This window comes from Neofelis nebulosa, chromosome 4 (genome assembly GCF_028018385.1).
Source record: "Neofelis nebulosa isolate mNeoNeb1 chromosome 4, mNeoNeb1.pri, whole genome shotgun sequence".
Taxonomy (NCBI): Eukaryota; Metazoa; Chordata; class Mammalia; order Carnivora; family Felidae; genus Neofelis; species Neofelis nebulosa.
In genome coordinates, this window is record NC_080785.1 from 3511312 (window position 1) to 3530171 (window position 18860).

The 18860-nt window shown below is 46.8% G+C and overlaps 1 protein-coding gene across 5 annotated transcripts in view; it reads right to left on the minus strand.

The window, feature by feature from the left end:
• Positions 1-18860, minus strand: part of DPP6 (dipeptidyl peptidase like 6) — a 953748-nt gene that overhangs the window by 268067 nt on the left and 666821 nt on the right. For all 5 annotated transcript variants that reach the window (XM_058723704.1, XM_058723702.1, XM_058723700.1 and 2 more), the window contains exon 5: positions 9514-9588. In XM_058723704.1, coding sequence (XP_058579687.1) covers positions 9514-9588 — 75 coding nt within the window. The remainder of the gene's footprint in view (positions 1-9513; positions 9589-18860) is intronic.

Below are 18860 nucleotides of genomic sequence, written 5' to 3' on the forward strand. Positions count from 1 at the left end.
ACCGAGTGGGGATAATAGATGATGATCTCTGGTGAAAGCCTCTAAGCCGTCACTGTTGTTCAGAGGACCCCATAGCTGGGTCCGTATCAATCAGCTTTGCGTCCCTGCATGTAATTGCTGCTAACGAGCTCACCCGCAATAATGGCCTGTTAAATGGGAACTGAGGAACAAATCTTTCAGGAAGAATTTGAGTCATTTTTCCCCTCGCTACGTTACAATGGCGGCCGTGTATAATAAAAGCAATTAAGTGTTCTCTATTTAATACCTCACCATGTCACTCAGCAAACCTCATTTCCCTTTCTTCACCTCTTTTATTACCGACGACACAAACCTCACTCATCAATCTGGATCGCTCAGAGACCCTCCACGAGCGGGGGGCCCGCAGGAGTGACAGTCATCACGTTACCACTGCTCACCCTCCTCTCGAGGCCCCCGTCCGAGCCGGTCTCTGAGCTGCCCTGGCTCCTTGGACCTTCCACGGCACGGTATCCCCTGACACGCCTGCCCTGTGGCTAGCTGACACGTTGTGTCCCCCGTCTCTCAGCAGGTGCTGCCATTCTGCCCCCCGTCGTCACTGATGCCTGGTGCTCAGCGGGTCTCAACGCCCCCTCTGCTGTGGACTCTTCAATGCCAGGCCTAACAGTAAGTCCTGCCTCCTCTCCCTCAAGCCGCGGGGAGCCCGGGCGGCACCTCGTCCCCCAGCAGCTCTCGCAGATGACTGGCGGCTCCCCGGCCTTCCCACCTGCCTCATTCCTGCCACGGGGGACTAGCCACGGCATCTCACGTGCACTGGCCCACAGCGGCACGCTCCTTCCGCAGCCACCGCTACCCAGACTTCTGACCCAATGGAAGACCCCCCCTTTCCTACTGCTGGTCCCTCCTGGTTTCACTTCCCTCCATGACCCCATGAGTGTCCATGGTTCCTCGAGAAAAGCACTCCTTCAAAAACGCCTTTGAGTCCCAACTTCACTACCTGCCAAATTTGCAGCCCCAGCTGGTACCAAGCACGGGACCCCAACGAGCCCACCGGTTCACCAGCGGCCCACATGGTCTTCGATCACCTCCTGCCTCCTTCCTCCACCACGAGAAGGGCCCTCTCCCAGAAGCCAGAAGGTTCTGGAGGGAGCAGAGTGAGTTCAAAGGCCCTGGGGTCGGCAGGGGCATGCAATGTTAGAGCCACAGAGAAGGCGCTGTGGCCGGACAGAGCAGGTGGAGAAGGCCACGCAGGCCTCAGGCCTCTGTCACATGCCGGTGTCCCGCCAGCCTGCAGGGGGAGCCACGGTGCCAGGAGACGGCCCTTATTTCAGGCTGAAGAGCACCTGGCCGCCTGCAGAGGCCAGTGTGGACAGGGAACAAGAGGGGAAGCATAGAGACCGATCAGGGAGGTTGCTCAGGAAGTGGTCAGCTTGCGGCGCTGGGAGGGGACAGGTTTCCTGGCACCTGTAAACCACAGCACACCGGGCCACTGCTGGCCGCAGCCACTGAAGCTTCAGGCCCCGCCCGCCATGCAGGGCTCCTGAGGACTGTTCTTTCGCCTGTGGGGACGCAGACATAGGCTCTTGGTGCAGCACTCCATGATACAAACGTGTCAAGCACCGTATGGAAACCATGCTCAAAAGTATTCGTCTTTAAACTGGGATCCACGGAGGGTACTTCAGGTAAGCTAGAGCCTCTATTTCTCCCCCGTTGCTGGAGCAGCACGCTTGTGCACGCGTGAGCACACACACACACACACACACACACACACACAGAATTACCCGGACGACGTTTGCATTTTGATGAGAAAAGAACCACTCTTTGAACCACATTTTTCCTAGGCTTTGTACTGAGCTTTTAAACTTAGCTCCAAACCTGAACAGAAAGGCACATAAACAAAACAAAATACCCAAATTCTGTGTGTGTGCATGTTTGGAACCAGTTTGGTGTTAAAACGATACAACCACAAAAACCAGTAAACTAGGAGACGCTAAGAACCTGTTACTTCAAAAGCAACAAAAAACGGATGACCGAACTTCCAGACAAGGAAGAATCCACACTTATCCCTGACACCAGGCGGGAGGTTCGTGGGGAGGGGAAATCCACACCCGTGGCCACACGCTGGCGTGGCCCTTACGTAGTTTTGCAAGAACTTTGACTCGTTGGGTTTTCACGAGCTGGCGGGGGGGGGGGGGGGGGTCCGAGGTGTGCTGGGTGAAAACAGGTGTTTCAGACCCCGAATGACAACTTTCCATAATCGAACACAGGACGTGGTGGCTGACGACCAGGCTTTCCACAGGTAAACAGCCAACTGTAAGGTGCTTACAAAACAACGTGGGCAACGTATCTCACAAACTCTGCGAAAGACGGTTGGAACTAAAACACCAGACTGAGGGGCGCCTGGGTGGCGCAGTCGGTTGGGCGTCCGACTTCAGCCAGGTCACGATCTCGCGGTCCGTGAGTTTGAGCCCCGCGTCAGGCTCTGGGCTGATGGCTCAGAGCCTGGAGCCTGTTTCCGATTCTGTGTCTCCCTCTCTCTCTGCCCCTCCCCCATTCATGCTATGTCTCTCTCTGTCCCAAAAATAAATAAAAAACGTTGAAAAAAAAAAATTTAAAACACCAGACTGAATCACAGAGTAAAGGGGCTTCTGAGAAATATTGGGCGGGGGCCTGGGGATCAGACAGGGCACCTCTGGGCCCTGAAGAAGACCGGGAGAATTCACTGAAGGCCGGCCTCGCCCCTGCCGCGGAGCACCTTCCGGCTGCAGAAGACAGAGAGCTCCCTGCAATGCTCTGCAGGTTCCCGGGGCTGGGCCCAGAAAAGGCTGTCAGATAAAGCGGAAAGATCTAGTCCAACAGCCCGAGAATTAAGACACACGTCTCCCTTGGATGCTCCTGGGCAAAGATTTCGTCGGTTCTCAGGAGGAAGGGATGTTAGGAAACATCAGAACCACACTGTAACTACGGCATTACTGGTTGTGGTACAGGAAGTCACATACCCAGAATTACACGAGTCACATGAATTCGTTTGTAATAGAGTCAGCCCGTGAATATGGGGTCAATAATTTATAGCTGACCCCTTCTGTTTATAGAGTCTCAAGCTGGTTTTTAAAAGTTAACTCTCATACCCAGAGGTGACGGGTAACCATGCTGGACAGGTGCACTGAAGACTGAAGGGCAGGGTCACCTCGCCAAATGTGCTTGATCAGGCCTATCCACGTTTGAGTGCTTTTCAGGCTTCACCTGAATTATACGTTCACAGTGGCTCAGACAGCAAGGCGGGCCACAAGCACTCACTCCGAGGACAGGAAGAGGGCAGGAAGTTATCCCACGTGAGACCGCTTCAAATTTCTGCAGTGAAAAGCCAAGCATCACATCCCGTTCTCGGGTCGGAGCAGGATCAGCCTATAGGTGTGGGGAAGTGAGCCCCAGAAGGTAGACACGACCCCTCTCTCAGCCAAGGGACGGGGTCCAGAAAGCTCAGGGACCATGACGCTTCCTGTTGTGACACCAGCATTTCCCAACCACCCTAAGAAATATAGACATGAGAGAAGGTCTGGAAGTTTAAATTGCTAGAGACTCCGGAAAAACCCTGCTTTCTGCCCCCTCCGTGCACTGGGAAATGCCCAGCTCAGCCCTCACAGATCGGTCCCCAAACCTCCCTGTCGTGGACGCAGGCGGGGACCCCAGACACAGCCAGAGACAGAAGACCAGGCCTCTAGGAACCACCATCTGTGCTCAGAATAGCAAATCACTTGATTAACTTCCCCAACTAGTTAATGGTGCCACCATTAACCAAGAATATATAATCCTTAGAAGAACAAAAGAGCATAATAATATTTCTTGGTACACTTTCCTTCTCCAGCACAAAACTTTAAAAATCTCTTTAAGATATGTGCCAGGAAACCACAAGAAATATGTCCACGTTTAATGGCCTAATGATTTCTCTCTGTATTCTAATTTTAGTGCTAAATTTGGGATTCTGGAAGTAGTATAAAAAAAAGAGAAAGTTTTCACTCGGGTTCCTAAGAGGATGATGGTAATACTATGCTTGCATGGACTTAGGCAGTATCTTTAGGCCGCTGGACTTGAAAATATAATACAAATAAAATGATAACGAGCAATTACATGATAGAGAATCCTCTTGTATGTCAAGGTCTGAGTTAGGCGTCTTCCGATATTATTCATTTACTTGTGGTGTAACCCAGACAGGGGGCTGTTATCCATAACTGGTATCTATAACATCTCTGAGTCACTAATGGGCCACACAGTGGTATCCCCACTTCTCTGGTGAAAAATTAAAGTGGTGTGCCCCCCTCCTCGGTCATCAGCAAGTCACTTGCGGAGGGGTGATGACCGTTTGGTGTTCCTGCTCCCGGCCCAGCCCTCCCGGGGCTTCTCCAACTCCTTAAAACTCTGAAGGCGGGGGAAGACAGATTATTACTCTCTCCCGGCAGGTGTATTATGTCCTTCAGCAGACTGTGGGGTCACCAAGTGCCACACAGATACAAGGAACCACACTTTCTTACACATGGTATGACAGGCAGCCCCTGAAGTGCTCCCGACGACCCCCTGGTCCCCACATTCACTCCCTGTGGAATCCCCTCGACTCACGCGGGGGCAGAGCCCAGTGACATGTTTCTCACAAGCAGAGCAGGATGGGGAAGGTGTAGCTGTCTTTAGGTCCTGAGGGCTGGGACTGCTGTCTTTCTGTCACTCTCGGCCCAGCCTGCTTGCTGCTCTGATGAGGGAGACTGCCCCCCGAACTGGGTGGAGATGTCCTGTGGACCCAATGTGCAAAGGTGGTCCTGGGCTAGGGCTGGGGGTAGATGGGAGATCAGAGACCTTCCCTTGAGTAGCTGACAATGTAAAAATGGGCAAACAAACCAGTTTATGTCAAACAACTGGGAAATGGAACAACACTGCAGTGAGCCTAAGTAAATGAGAGGAAGGCACACACAATGAATAGTATAAAATTAAACTTAAAGTGTCTCTCCTTCGGCCCTTACTGTCCTCAAGACGCTGCGTTACTATCTGTATCCAAGCTCCTGGACTCTCTCTTCTGGTTGCCCCATTCTCTCCCGGCCCTTATCCACCACTTCTACTCCAGCCACTGAATGCAAGCTTCAACCAACCCCAAGTGGGTGCATTTGGAGAGCCCGCAGACCTGGCCCCGGACGCAGCCAGAGAGCCCCTTTGTGCTCAAAGGCATGCAACCTAGAAGTGTGGTTGCGGGAGCTCGTTGGGTTGGGCTACCCTTCATGGATGGAGGACAGGGGCTGACAGATAATGCGTCCTCTCCGAGCCTCCCAGGCGGACTTCGAAGATGCACAAGGCTGCACAGAAGGTCCAAAGGCATCCAGAGCGAGTTGGTCACGATGGTGACCAATCTGGTGGCAGAGCATTCCCCCTGGGGCTTCGAGGAAAGGTGCAGGACAGAAAGTGAACCAGGCCTTCAGCATCACGGGCATGGCATCTCACACCAGAAGGAAGAGTGACATCACCGTGAGAGACAGAGGACCTGCCAGGGCGGAGCCCTGTGCTACAATGTTCAGATGTCCAGAGTCCGCAATGGCCAGCTTTCCTCCTCCTTGGAGCATTTCCTTTCTGTTACACACATAATAAGACACTTTGTGGCCTTTTCTCCCATCGGTTTGGACTCTCTTCTTACTCCTTAGAAGATTTATCCTTTATAACCTTTACAACGTATTGAATTTCCTCAGACTCAGTCTTATGCCTTCTTCACTTCCATATAGCTCTTGTAATTATCCCCATGGGTCATGTCATCTACACCCACGGTTGTATTTCCCTCCTTTAAGTTAATTACTTTTGAAATTTTCTCCATTCCAGACACGGCTTATGGGATTCACACCCATATGTATTTTTTAATGTTTATTTATTTTTGAGAGAGAGAGAGACAGAGTGTGAGAAGGGGTAGGGGAGGGGCAGAGAGAGAGGGAGACACAGAATCTGAAGCAGGCTCCAGGCTCCGAGCTGTCAGCACGGAGCTCAACGTGGGGCTCGAACTCCTGAACCTTGAGATCATGACCTGACCTGAAGTCAGATGTCTAACCAACAGAGCCACCCAGGCGCCCCCCAACCCATCTTTCCAGCTATTTTCTTGTAAATTGTAAACTCTTGTTAAACGCCCCAGAGTCGCCTGAAACTCAGTTCCAAAAGCAAGCCCATGAACAGCCCAAGATATCGCCACCCTCTTTGTAACCCTGAACCTGATGGGCGAGCCCCGTCTTATCTCCAGCCACACTGGGTTTCTCTGTACCTCTTATTCACCACACACATCCTCCCCACCGGACTCTGTCAGAGTCCAGCTGAAGTTCCGATTCCTTCTGGAAGCCTTTCAGGGTCTACCTAACGGGGTCAAATTTTTGTTTTACGCTCACGAAACTCCTCTTGGCAGTTCTACACAAGTGGCACTGGTTATGTGCCTACGTGACTGTATTGCAGGCTCCGTGACATAAGGTAGCTTGCCTCTTTTGCACGACTTAGTGCACAAAATGAAACTGAAGATATAAAAGAATAATTGGACGTGTCTCCTCAAGACTAGAAGGAGCTTGAATCTTCCTGAGGAAAGAGCCCTGTGTCCAAGCCCTAGAGAAGGACACTTACCTAGGTTTGCCAGGTAAGTGCTTTCCATGGGCTATCCCATCCAGTCCCCACCTGAGCATGGCTAGATGCCCACTGACCTCTTGTTTGAGGCAGGAAGCTGGGCTCCAAAGAGCTGATTGTTCCAGATAAGCACTTGAGCCTGGGGGCTGCTAGATTTGCAAATGCACTGTGGGCGGGGCAGCAGAGAGGAGCAGTTGGAAGAATTGCTGTTTTCCTAATGCAAAGTGCAATATTTGGATATTCTGGGTGGAGCTGTGACCCAATGTATTGAAATTTTATTGCAAATGAAACATTTATGCTATTACACGAGAGATGCCTGGGAATTGGACAGTTGGTTCATACAAAACTATTTTTTATGACAGTCTTTTCAATGAGAAGTTGAGTTAGTGCCTAGAAACAAGGTATCCTGGCTGCCTTTGAAACACACAAATAAGGATGTGATAGACATAAATCCAAAGATAGAATTCCAGTTTCCCCACCATCAGATAGGAATCACATATGGTCATACCAATTTGGGAAACACTGTGTAACCCACATAAGAATATGAAAAGCTTCAACATATCCTCAGTAAAGAAACTTACTTGATTGTGTTTAACTAGAGTTCTTAAATTTATGTGACTATGGAAACTATATATTTTTTTTAATATCCAGGGATAATGACACAGACATTAAAAACAAAGTCGAAAGTCCTGGCTTGTGCCATTTCCTCCAGAATTACAGGTCTAGACGCTTCCCTTGTAAGCCACCCACTTTTCTAAAAATATCTGCATCTTAAGTTATCCAGTTAGGAAGTTATGTCTAATACCCAACTCCAAGTCGTCCTGCAGAGGGCCAACATTTCCTCCAGAAGAACAGAACCTGTGCTTAGTTGTACGTCTGGTAACTGCTCACTACTTGAAAACCATGCAGGGTTGTTCCTTCGATTCAAGTTTAAAGTATCCATTTGCAGAGAATTTTTACAGAGCACACATTTTCAATACTTCAATTAGTTTTACCATTCACTAAATCCACTCCTGGTTTCTTACACTTTCCTACTCCAACACAGTCCTACCCCAAAGGCCAACGGATGCTGTGTGGTGAGAAATGGTTCCTTCAAGGTTCCTGTGGACAGCCAGTGTTTTTACATGGCAAAGACTCACATTTAGCAAAGTGTTCTTTACCAAAAGAGTCATCGCTTGGAATGGGAGTCCACGGCACTCTTTCAGAAGGAGCATCGGGACAGACAAGGAAGACCGATGGAGAGTTCTACCACACACAGAACAGAATCATGGATGCGCCCACATCCCCCCGATGAGCAGATAGGAGACTCTCTTCTGTAAGATTTGGGAGAACAAATACAAAGTGTTGTGCTGAAGGCTTCTAGGAGCAGGAAGCTCATGAGGAAAACAGGCAACCCATCCTGGTGTTGAGACCCTCCCACTGAGAAAAGAGGCTCTACTAAGATGACCTAGTATCTGTCTTCCTAAGCTTTTCTCACATGGGTGTTGGCTGTGTCTCTCCCAGACAAACCCACGACAAAGGCATTACCCCATCCCTATGAGAGCCTTCAAGTACCTGCTGAGTTTTTTTCTCTTATTCAAGAGTAGAGATGACATTTTTGGTAGTGTCCGTGAAAGGAGCTGAACCACTCTGTGATCCACGTCCAACACATCCATGTGCTTGAGGCTTAGAGAGGCAAGCACAGGGGTGGGTATAGGACTCGCACAGTCCCAAGGCTGAAGGATGCCTTCTACCAGGTCCAGTTCCCTAACCTCCCCCAATCAGATAAAGATGACCAGCTGTTCCAAAGGAGGTGGATGGAAACAATGAAAACTTTTGTGTTATGGACATTAAAACAACAGAAGGTGGAAGAGTGGAGACAGTTTTTCAAAAGATGTACATTTTGAGGAAAAAGATGGAAATCTCCAATAAATAATCCAGCTGTCAAATACCTTTTAAAAGAAATTCTAAAAATTCTAGGATTGGGCTCGGATCTCCATGCAAACCAATCTCCCAGGTACTCCAGCGGGATGTAATTCAACAAGCTAGACTTCTCGTGCAGGGACAAGAGCCTCTCAAACACACCAAGAAGGTGTTCAGGCTTGACTTAAAATCCAGGTACCCTTAGAGCTCACAGAAGCGTCACAAAACCCTGGACAGAATGGTCTCAGAAGAACAGGAAAGGCAGTGGAATTCTGTATTTTACTTGCCAGAGAATAAAGTTCCACAAATGCACATTTCTAAAGTTGCTAATCTCTTATAAGCTGAACATCTGCTTCACTGACACAAATAAATTTCACCTTCAAGCTCATTTAAAATTAAAGAGCCAAGATGAATTTTAAATTATGAGCATGTTAAAAGAATAAAAGGAAAAGAAAGAGCTAGTTTTAGGCAGCCACTAAAGCCCAGAGTGAGATTTTATAGAAACTTCTGGTGCAATTTTATGGGAAGCTCATATATGAAGTGCTAAAAACAGGGATTTATATAATGAAAAGTGATATTTCAAGTCTTGTCTAGAATACTATGATGGCTAAGAGATAATTAACATTTCATTTTAGTTTAGGGAGAACCTGACAGTTGGTTTTTGTTCTCGGGATAAAATTTATGGTATGATTGAGAAAATGGCAAGGAAAAGAACTACACAAAAGGGTAAGATAAATCTTTATAAAAAGACAACTTCTAATCATGTCCCTCAAGAAAATCCTACGAAATTGCCCCTAAAAGGAGTGATTTTTTTTTTTTCTGCCAAAGGGATTTTTATACCTTTCTTCTCTCCTAGGTGGCAGTGTGGCATAAAAAGAGACTAATTCGGGACCCATCAACTGTTTCAGGATTCCAAGATCACGGAGAATGAAGGTTCAAGGGAAAATACTTAATAGGGTCTCAGAAGGGAGAAACAATTTTTTATAGACAGAAAAGAACGGTACTCACTGGCTCCACGTTGTATGAAAACAGAGCATATTCCTTATCTGGAGAGATTTCATATCGGATGGCTCTTAATGATTCCTAAAAGGAAAAAAAAACACAAATAATTTTATTTTTTTTTTAACATTTATCTATTTTTGAGACAGAGAGAGATGGAGTGTGAGCAGGGGAGGAGCAGAGAGAGAGAGAGAGAAGGAGACACAGAATCCGAAGCAGGCTCCAGGCTCTGAGCCACCAGCACAGAACCCGATGTGGGATGGAACCCACAGACTATGAGATCATGACCTGAGCCAAAGTCGGACACTTAACCGACTGAGCCCCCCAGGGGCTCCAAGAAGATGGTCCCTAAAAGGCAGAATTACATTCTACACATTGTTTTGCAGCTTGCTTTTTCCCCATGATAGACACCGGCCCCCGAGTCGGTCCGTGTGCAGAGGACCAGCTGTGGTTCTTCCTTCAAATATCTTCCTGGTACACAGGCAATCTTACCCACATGAAATCATCAGAAATGCTATTTCCCTTCCACTCCCCTCCCCAACCTTCTCCGCTGTGATCACACTGCTGTGCAGACCCCACGCCCACTCTCTGTCCACAGGCAACCCTACCAACGATCGTACGGCGACGTGCAAACACACAGATGTGTAACCACAACAAAAAGTGACATCACACCATACATCCCTCACCTGGGTTTTCTTGAGCAACAATTGGTTTGGCCTGAAGTGCTGACCTTCAGAGCTTCCACAGACCTACATGGTGTGGATCTCTCTTGATTTACTCAGTCCTTACTAAAGCGTGGTTACAGAAGATTCTTGGTATTCATGGCAGTAATGTTCTAGAAAGTCCCCACGAACTCTGAGTCAGGGAAAACTGCAGCACACTGTTCCTAAGGGAAACGCAGTGCTAGGTTCTGGTGAGGGTCTGGTCACAATACTTTGGTCAACCAATCTATACATAACCTTGTTTCACATGTGTTTCTGCTTAAAGACATCTTATTTTTTTAAGTTTTTTTTTTAATGTTTATTTTATTTGTGTGAGAGAGAGACAGAGTATGAGTGGGAGAGGGGCAGAGAGAGAGAGAGAGAGAGAGAGAGAGAGAGACAGAATCTGAAACAGGCTCCAGGCTCCGAGCTATCAGCACAGAGCCCAACGTGAGGCTCGAACTCATGAACCGCGAGATCACGACCTGAGCTGAAGTCAGATGCTTAACCAACTGAGCCACCCAGGCGCCCTTCAAGACATCTTACTGACTGTATGCCGTTGACTCACTGACACTGAACTCATAGTGAACAACACTACCCTCAGCCTGAACAAATCATCTCACAAATGTGTCTTCTCCGTATGGCACATCACAGCCTTCTTGCATTTCGGAACACTACCGCACTCCAGCATTATCCTTGGGGGCCATTTTAAACAGCATAATCACCAAGAAAAAGCACAAAGAACATGGAAAGCATGGCACGACACAGACCACACACACACACACACACACACACACACACACCTGTTCACAGCATGAGATCTGGAACCCCAATTTTTTGGCCACTATGCACACATCTGGGAATGACTGGAAAAGCACCATGACTGTTCATGTGGACATTACAGACACAGTTTAGCACACGGGTATGTCTGCAAACACAGAAGCTGTGAGCGGCGAGGATGGGCTGGGATGTGTGTCCAGTGCGGTTACGACTCACAACGTTGCAATAAAAATCCTCACCCATGTTTGTTTGTTTGTTTGTTTTCAACGTTTTTTATTTATTTTTGGGACAGAGAGAGACAGAGCATGAACGGGGGAGGGGCAGAGAGAGAGGGAGACACAGAATCGGAAACAGGCTCCAGGCTCCGAGCCATCAGCCCAGAGCCCGACGCGGGGCTCGAACTCACGGACCGCGAGATCGTGACCTGAGCCGAAGTCGGACGCTTAACCGACTGCGCCACCCAGGCGCCCCTCCCATGTTTGTTTTTTATGGAACACATTTCTAAGGGTGGGATTGATGATGCACAAGTTTTTAAAAAGTGCAAATAGATATTGCCTAGTTGCTTTTCGAAATGTTTCTGGAATTAACACTCTCATGACTGATGAGCGAATGCATCCTTTCTCCCTTCTCTGGCAGAAGTGCTGCCATACATTCTTCCGTTTGACCCTCTGATGGATGTCAGGTGGCGCCTCGCTGAGAGTTTAGTTCCCATTTCCCTGCCTCGGGCACATTTGATCCTCACTGGATATTTTTGGCAATGCGGATTTTATCTTTAGAAAACTGTCCATCCCTGACTCCTTGAAGGTACCTGTTATGCTGAGTTTTCTATTTTTTCTGAAGCTCACTCCTACCACGTTTTTATCCCCACTTCTCCTCTCAAGGTGACCACAGACTAACTTGCTTAATGTCGTCATGATGTCTCAATTCTCCTCTTGGCACAACTCATCACTTGCTCCTCCTCAAAACCCTGTCTCCACGTGGCTTCTAGGACGCACACCTGGTTTTCTCATACCTCCTCAATGCTTCTCTTCATGCACGTTCGCTGGTTCCCTTCATTTCTCTGACTTCTGAATGTTGGAGTAACCAACATACATGACTGGGTTTCCTATCAGAAATCACATCCTAGGTGACACCATCCACACTCGTGGCTATGAAATCCAAGTACCTGCTGACGATTCCAAGCGTCACATGTCCAAGACCCTGTGAACCCAATTGGACTTGACCCTGAACTTCAGATGTGTATGTCCCACTGCTTCCCTGGCACCTCCACTCAAATGTCAAGTGGGAGACTCAAGGTAATGTGAATACAATACAGCCCCTCATATTCTGTCCCTTCTCCCTCCAGCCCCAGCAACCCCACCCCCTCAGCCGCTCAGGGCAAACTCCTGGCTCTCCTCTCCTCTGTCTCACACATCTTAGATCTAGCCGAGCAGAAACCACTGTTGGGCTACCATCAGAATCTATTCAGAACAGGCTTTCCTTCCCCCCACCCCCCCACCACCCTGGTCTCAGCATGACTCTTCCGCTCAGGCCATGGCAGTAACCTTCCAGCGGTGTCCCCAGGCTCTAACTTTGTCCCCTGTACTCTACTCTAGCTGCAGGGGCTGGGGCCAACTTTTCAGTACAGGAATCATCATCCTGCCCTCTGCTTGAAGCCACACCACCTTGGCTTCCATCACAGTGGGCTAAAAGTCAAAGTTCCCACTGAGCAGTGGGGCTACTCCTTGGTCCCCACCTCCAAGTATGGCCTCTTGACCCTGCTGTAGACCCAGCCACACTGCTGTCTACACCTTCCATGAGCACGCCAGGCACACGCTGGCTTCGTGGTCTTCATGACTGGTCTTCCTCTTGCTTGAAAAGCTCTAGATTGTCACCTGTCAGCTTTCTTCTCAGGAGCCTCCTTCTAAGTGAAGACTTCCCTCTCTTCCGTGGCCATGAGATCTAGAAATCTCAATAGGCTTGCCTCCAATTTTTCATAACCCTCATCCCTTATTTTCCTAGGCGTACTCACTATTAAAATAATGTATATTTAACCTATTTATCTTATTTAGTGCCCTTCCCCTCCCCTAGAATGTAAGCTTCTCGAAACGAGGGCTTCTGAAAGAAATCTTTAACTTCTCTCTGCAATGCTTTGTAGTTTTCAGCGTACAGCTTTTGCCCGTATTTTGTTAGATGTATCCCTAAGTATTTGACATTATTGATGTTTTATATATGTAAAATATACACATCTCAATATTCAGTTGTTTATTGCTAACATATAGAAATAGAATTGATTTTGGTACCTTGACCTTTTGTTCCGCAACTTTGCTAAATTTCATTAATTGTTATAGCAATTTTTTTGTACATTCTTTAGAATTTTCTATCTAATCATATTTTCTGTGGCTGAAGAGTTTTTTTCCCCACTCCTTTCCTAATTAGATGCATTTTGCTTCTTTTTTATAGCCTAATTACACACTAGAGAGACGCCCGTATAATGTCCGGAAATATAATGAGGGTGGACACCTCGCCTTTTTCCTGATCTTAGGGAGAAACATCCAGTCTTCATTAGTAAGTGTATTAATTAATGGCAGGTGCTTTTGTAGATGTCTGTTATCAGGTTGAAGATGCTCCTGTCTATTTCCAGTTTGCTCAGAATTTTTACAATGGATGTTGAGTTTTATAACGAGTGTTGAATTATCTCCAATGCTTCTTCTGCATTTTTGGAGATAATTATGCTGTTTTGCTCTTTTTAGTCTGTCAAAATGGTTAATTACATTGTTTGATGTTCAAATGTTGAAGCAAACTTGCATTCCTTAGATAATCTCTATAGGTCATGATGTATTAACCCTTTTATATACTGCTAGACATGATATGCTATTTTGTTGAGGATTTTTGCACCTGTGTTCATAAGGGAAATTAGTCTGTGGTTTTCTTTTCCGGTAATAACCTCGTTTGGTTTATACTTGAGGGAAGTGCTGGCCTAATAAATGACTTGGGAAGTATTTCCTCCTCTTCTATTTGTTTTGTAAGTTTGTATAGAACTGGTATAATGTTTTCCTTAAATGTTTGGTAGAACTGACCAGTGAAGCCATTTATTCGCACCTTGAATTTTCTACATGTGGAACTTTTTGACCATTAATTCCTTTTACATCAATATAGGACTATTGAGAGTCCCTATTTCACTTTTAGTGAGCTGTGATAATTTGTATCTTTTAAGGATTTATGTATTTCACTTGTTTATTCTCATTTCATTGTCAAGTTTGATTGATCTATGGCTACTACAAATATTTTCAATTACCCTTTCCAAGCCTGTACTGATGGGACTTTCTTCTGTTCCTATTATTGGTTTTCGTCCTTTATCTTTGTTCTTGATCAATTTCATGAATCTTTTTCAAAAACCAGCTCTGGGTTTTGTTTATTTTTTTTCTGCTATTTTTTTCTTTTCCATATGGTTGATTTTTTTCCTTTAGTGCCTTTCTTCTGCATACTTACACATCATTCCTTTTTTTCTAGTTTTGTTTTTTTTAAGGTGCATGCTTAGATCTAATAATAGGAGCACTTAAAGCAATAAATTTCCCTTTAAGTGCTGCCTACCTGCACACCATAAATTTTCATTTTATATGTCTTAATTTCCCTTCATTTCAACACATTACCTAATTCCCATCTGATTTCTTCTTTGGCCGATCCGTCACTTAAAAGCAGGTTGTTTAATCTTCAATCATCAGGCCACATTCCAGATATTTTTCTGCTGTTGATTTCTACTTTAATTATGTATTTGCTAGACACTGGTCTTTGCGTAATTTCCAACCTCCGAGATAAATTGAGACTCGTTTAATGGCCCAGACTTTTATCAGTTTTGGTGAATGTTCCACGTGTGCTCAGAATGAACGTGTTCTCTGTTGGTGAGGGATGTGATCCATCAATGTCAGTTAGGTCAGCTGGCTGACCGTGCTTTCAAGACTTTGGTATCTGTACTGATCTGTTTTCCTACATGTTCTATCAACTACTCAGAGAGGACCGTTGGAACCTCCCACTTCAATTGTGGATTTGTCCACTTCTGGTTTTGGTTCAACCAATTCTGGCTTCAAATCTTACAGTTCTATTGCTAGCTGCATATACCTACAGCATTCTTCTGCCTTCTTAAAGAACTGACCCCTTTATCCTTATGAAATATTTCTTTTTATTTCCAGTAGTAGGGACTTTTCTGTAGTCTACTTTGATATTAACAGGACCATTCCGGCTTTCCCTTGGTTAATGTTTGGATGGTATGTCTGTTTACGTTAATTTAATTTTAACCTGTGTCTTTCTATTGAAAGTATAAATCATAGAAGGCTTATAGCTGGGTCTTGCTTTTTAAAACTCACCTTTGAATCCTCTGGGAGTAATAAGGGAAGCTTATGGACATCATGATATAGGAAACCTGTCCTTTATACTATAGTTATCTTCCACCCTGCATTGTATCAGATTTCTGCTCCGGGTGTCCTGCCCAAGAAAATTCTAGCATGTTCCAAAGATTTTATGTGTGTATGTTTGTGGTTTTTAGTCAACATAGAGTGTAGGAGAAAAGAATTAGAAGTCTTATATTAAAAGGAACTGGACATCTTCACATTTAAAGACCCTTTTATAAAAAAAAGATGCATTTTTTTCAGGACTAGCCAATTCATTTTCTTTAAGTTCCCACCAAAAGCTTAGCTACATGTTGACCACGTTTACCTCTCCTGGCATTGTTCATTCCCTTATGTAGATCCAAATGTTCACCCAGTATAATCTTTCTTACCCCAAAGAACTTCCTTTCGCTTTCTCAGAGTGCTAGTGTGCGGCCAGTGAATGCTCTCGGATTTTGTCTCCAGGTTATTTTATCTTTAACTTTGAAAGATATTTTTGTTGCATGTAGAATTCTAATCTTCAATAAGATTTTGTAGTCTGCGTTAAGTCTTATGCTGTTCTTGGATTTATGAGAGAACTTTTGTTTTTGTTCATATAGTGAATGGAATATTCTAGGTACTTAAGTCTGTGAAGAGAGAGCCATGGATTTATTTACATATTTTCTGTATTCAGCCAGATGAAATTTTTTCCTTATTAATTACAGCTTAGGTAAACTAACATCTTTTAGATTTTCTAGGGATGGAATTATGTTACCCAGAAAAGAAAGACATTTTTCTTTCGCTTTCTAGTTCCCCATCACTTACTCTGCTTGTATACGGCATTTCCTGCTATCTCCAAAAGCACATTAAATATGAATAGTGATGGTGAGTACTCTGGCCCGACTGCAATTGACATAATTCTACTGTCTGCCATTGAGAATGGTTTTCGCTGCTAGTTGGCTTAGGGTAAATGGTTTTTGTCATATTTAGGCAGGTTTTCCTTTTCATCTCACCCAGAAATTTTATTAGCAGTTTATTGATAAGCTTTACCAGTTACCCTTTCAGTGTCTGTGATGTAATCATCAAGGATTTTGCTGTCATTCTGTAGTTGTAATGGGTTTTGCTGATTGAGTTCTTGATATTTAAATGCTGTCGTCATGAGTACACGATTCAGAGTGAATCACGATTCCGATACATGACTGCGTTCCACTTGCCAAAATTGTGGTTATAACGTCTGCAGCTACACTCGCTGGTGAGACTGGTGTGCAGTTTCCATTTTGCGTTATTTGGGGCTGTTTACTCATACTCAGTAACGTAATTTTTAAGAACATTACCCTGATTTTTATTATTTTTTTTAAGTTTGCTTATTTTTGAGAGAGCAGAGGAGGGGCAGAGACAGAGAGAAAGGGAGAGAGAGAATCCCAAGCAGACATCCGTGCTGTCAGCGCAGAGCCTGATGCGGGGCTCAATCGCACGACACGATCATAAGGTCATGGCCTGAGCCGAAATCAAGAGTCGGATGCTCAAGTGACAGAGCCACCCAGGCGCCCCTATCCTGACTTAGAAAAACATCAATCTACACATATGACGAGCCCATATGTATGGAATTGTCGGCGTGTTGCCGGTGAGACACTTACGCCAAGGGCTGGTGTCTTGTTTTCATGTAATGGATAAATACCGTGTGATCATAAACGCAGAGAAGGAAAGGCGGCCGTGAGTGAAAGAAAAAGATACAGGATGATGGAATGCTCCAAATCATCAAGGAATGGAAAAGAAATGCAGAGCAGGGAGTACAAGTACGTCCCTGGGCTGTTTTGTGAAAATCTCCTCAGAAAGGAAAACAAGGAAATAAGTAAGATTGGTAACGATAAAACCAAAGGCAGATGCTGAGAAAATGGCACAAGTTATGGGGACACCCTGTGCACCTCGATGGGAACACACATCAGCCTTGGCCAGACAGGCGGTGGTGAGCTGCCCGTCCCCGTGCACGAGGAAGGAGGGAGCGTGTGCCCCTGGGGGTCCTCCCGGGGAAGGCAGCCACTGTCTGCATCTGGGCCCTTGATGCACCCTAAAAATCATTAAATTTGGAGTCAGATCGAAGCAGGTGCCGCCCCTGCACTGGTGGCGAGAGCCGGAAGAAACCTGAAAATGCAGCTGGACAGAGCAGAGCAGACCCACCACGGAGAAAAGCTCTCACCTTGAAAACAGGTAAATCCGCACGGTCGCGTCGGCAGGTGTTGCATCAGGCTGGCCTGACACAGTGTTTTGCGGGTGTGATCCTTATTTCGGGGCAATGTGCAGTGGCCACGGGGACAGGCAGCGGTGGCCTCACGGTGTGAGCCCCGCACCTGAGGCTGTGGCACCCTCCTAGGCCATGGGACACTGGCCCCAAGACCCCTTACACCATCTAGAAATGATCTAGCTCGGGACCAGCCCTGGGGGCTCTCAGCTACCAGCTACGTGACTCAGAAAAAGACCTCTTGGCCTCCATAAACCTCGGTAAAGTGGGAAGAATATCCCGCCTGCCGCTCACAGGGTATCAGTTAAATAAGGAAACACGCGTGGTGTTTACGCCGTAAGCACTCACATAGCCTTGCGTGTTGAATGAACCCCGCGTGCACCCTGCAGCGTCCCCCTCCTTCCTTGGTTAGCCCTGGTTTTGTCCTCCACGGCCCTGACTGCTCCCCACTCCGGGTGTCTGAGACCCACGCCCACGCCCCTGGTGGACGCAGACCATGGCTACAGGCGCAGCCGGACTCGTCAATGTTGCCTCTGTGACGGGACGCAGACTCGTCCCTCCTGGTTTCCCCAGTCACTGCTTTCACCAGGACCTGGTTCAGCCTCACCTGGGCCCGAAGCAGTCCCAGGGGGCCCCTCGCCTCTCATCTTTCCCTCTTGCACCCCCGTCACGTGGCTCTAGCTTTATTTTCCTAGACAGACCCGACCTCAACAGTCCCATCCCTTTCAGTTTCCTGCAGAGTAAAGGCTAGACCCCCGGGGAAGGTGCTCCGTGGCTTGCTCCCTGACCTTTTCCCGGGGCCCTGAGCCACGGCCTTCCAACCGCTCCCACGTGACCTGCACCGGAGCTGGTGACTGGCCACCCTGCCTGCCCACGGGACATTCACTGCTCAGCCTGTTCGCTGTGCAGCAAGGATGTTACTTCCTACTTGCCTTCAAACTGCACTCACCTTTCGGGGGCTGCTGAACGTCCCTCTCTGCGCCCTATCTACTGCTGACATCGACTGTCTTCTCTCCTTCCTGCCTCTACTGCAGCACAGACGTCACAAATGCCTGCCTCTTCTAGATCTGGGTGGAAAGGTCCCAGAGAGTAAAACTGTTTCATTAATCCTGGTCTCCACCCACCCACCTCGGCCAGCCCAGGGCCCTGCTCAGAGGACACACTTTCATGTCAGATGAGAGCACAGGGGTGACAGAAGGACGACATCAGACCACCTAAAACCTGCCCAGCGTAGCAGGTGCAGGGCCAGGAAAATTAAGCTGCTACTTTATTTCTTCGCAGGTCTTTTAAAGA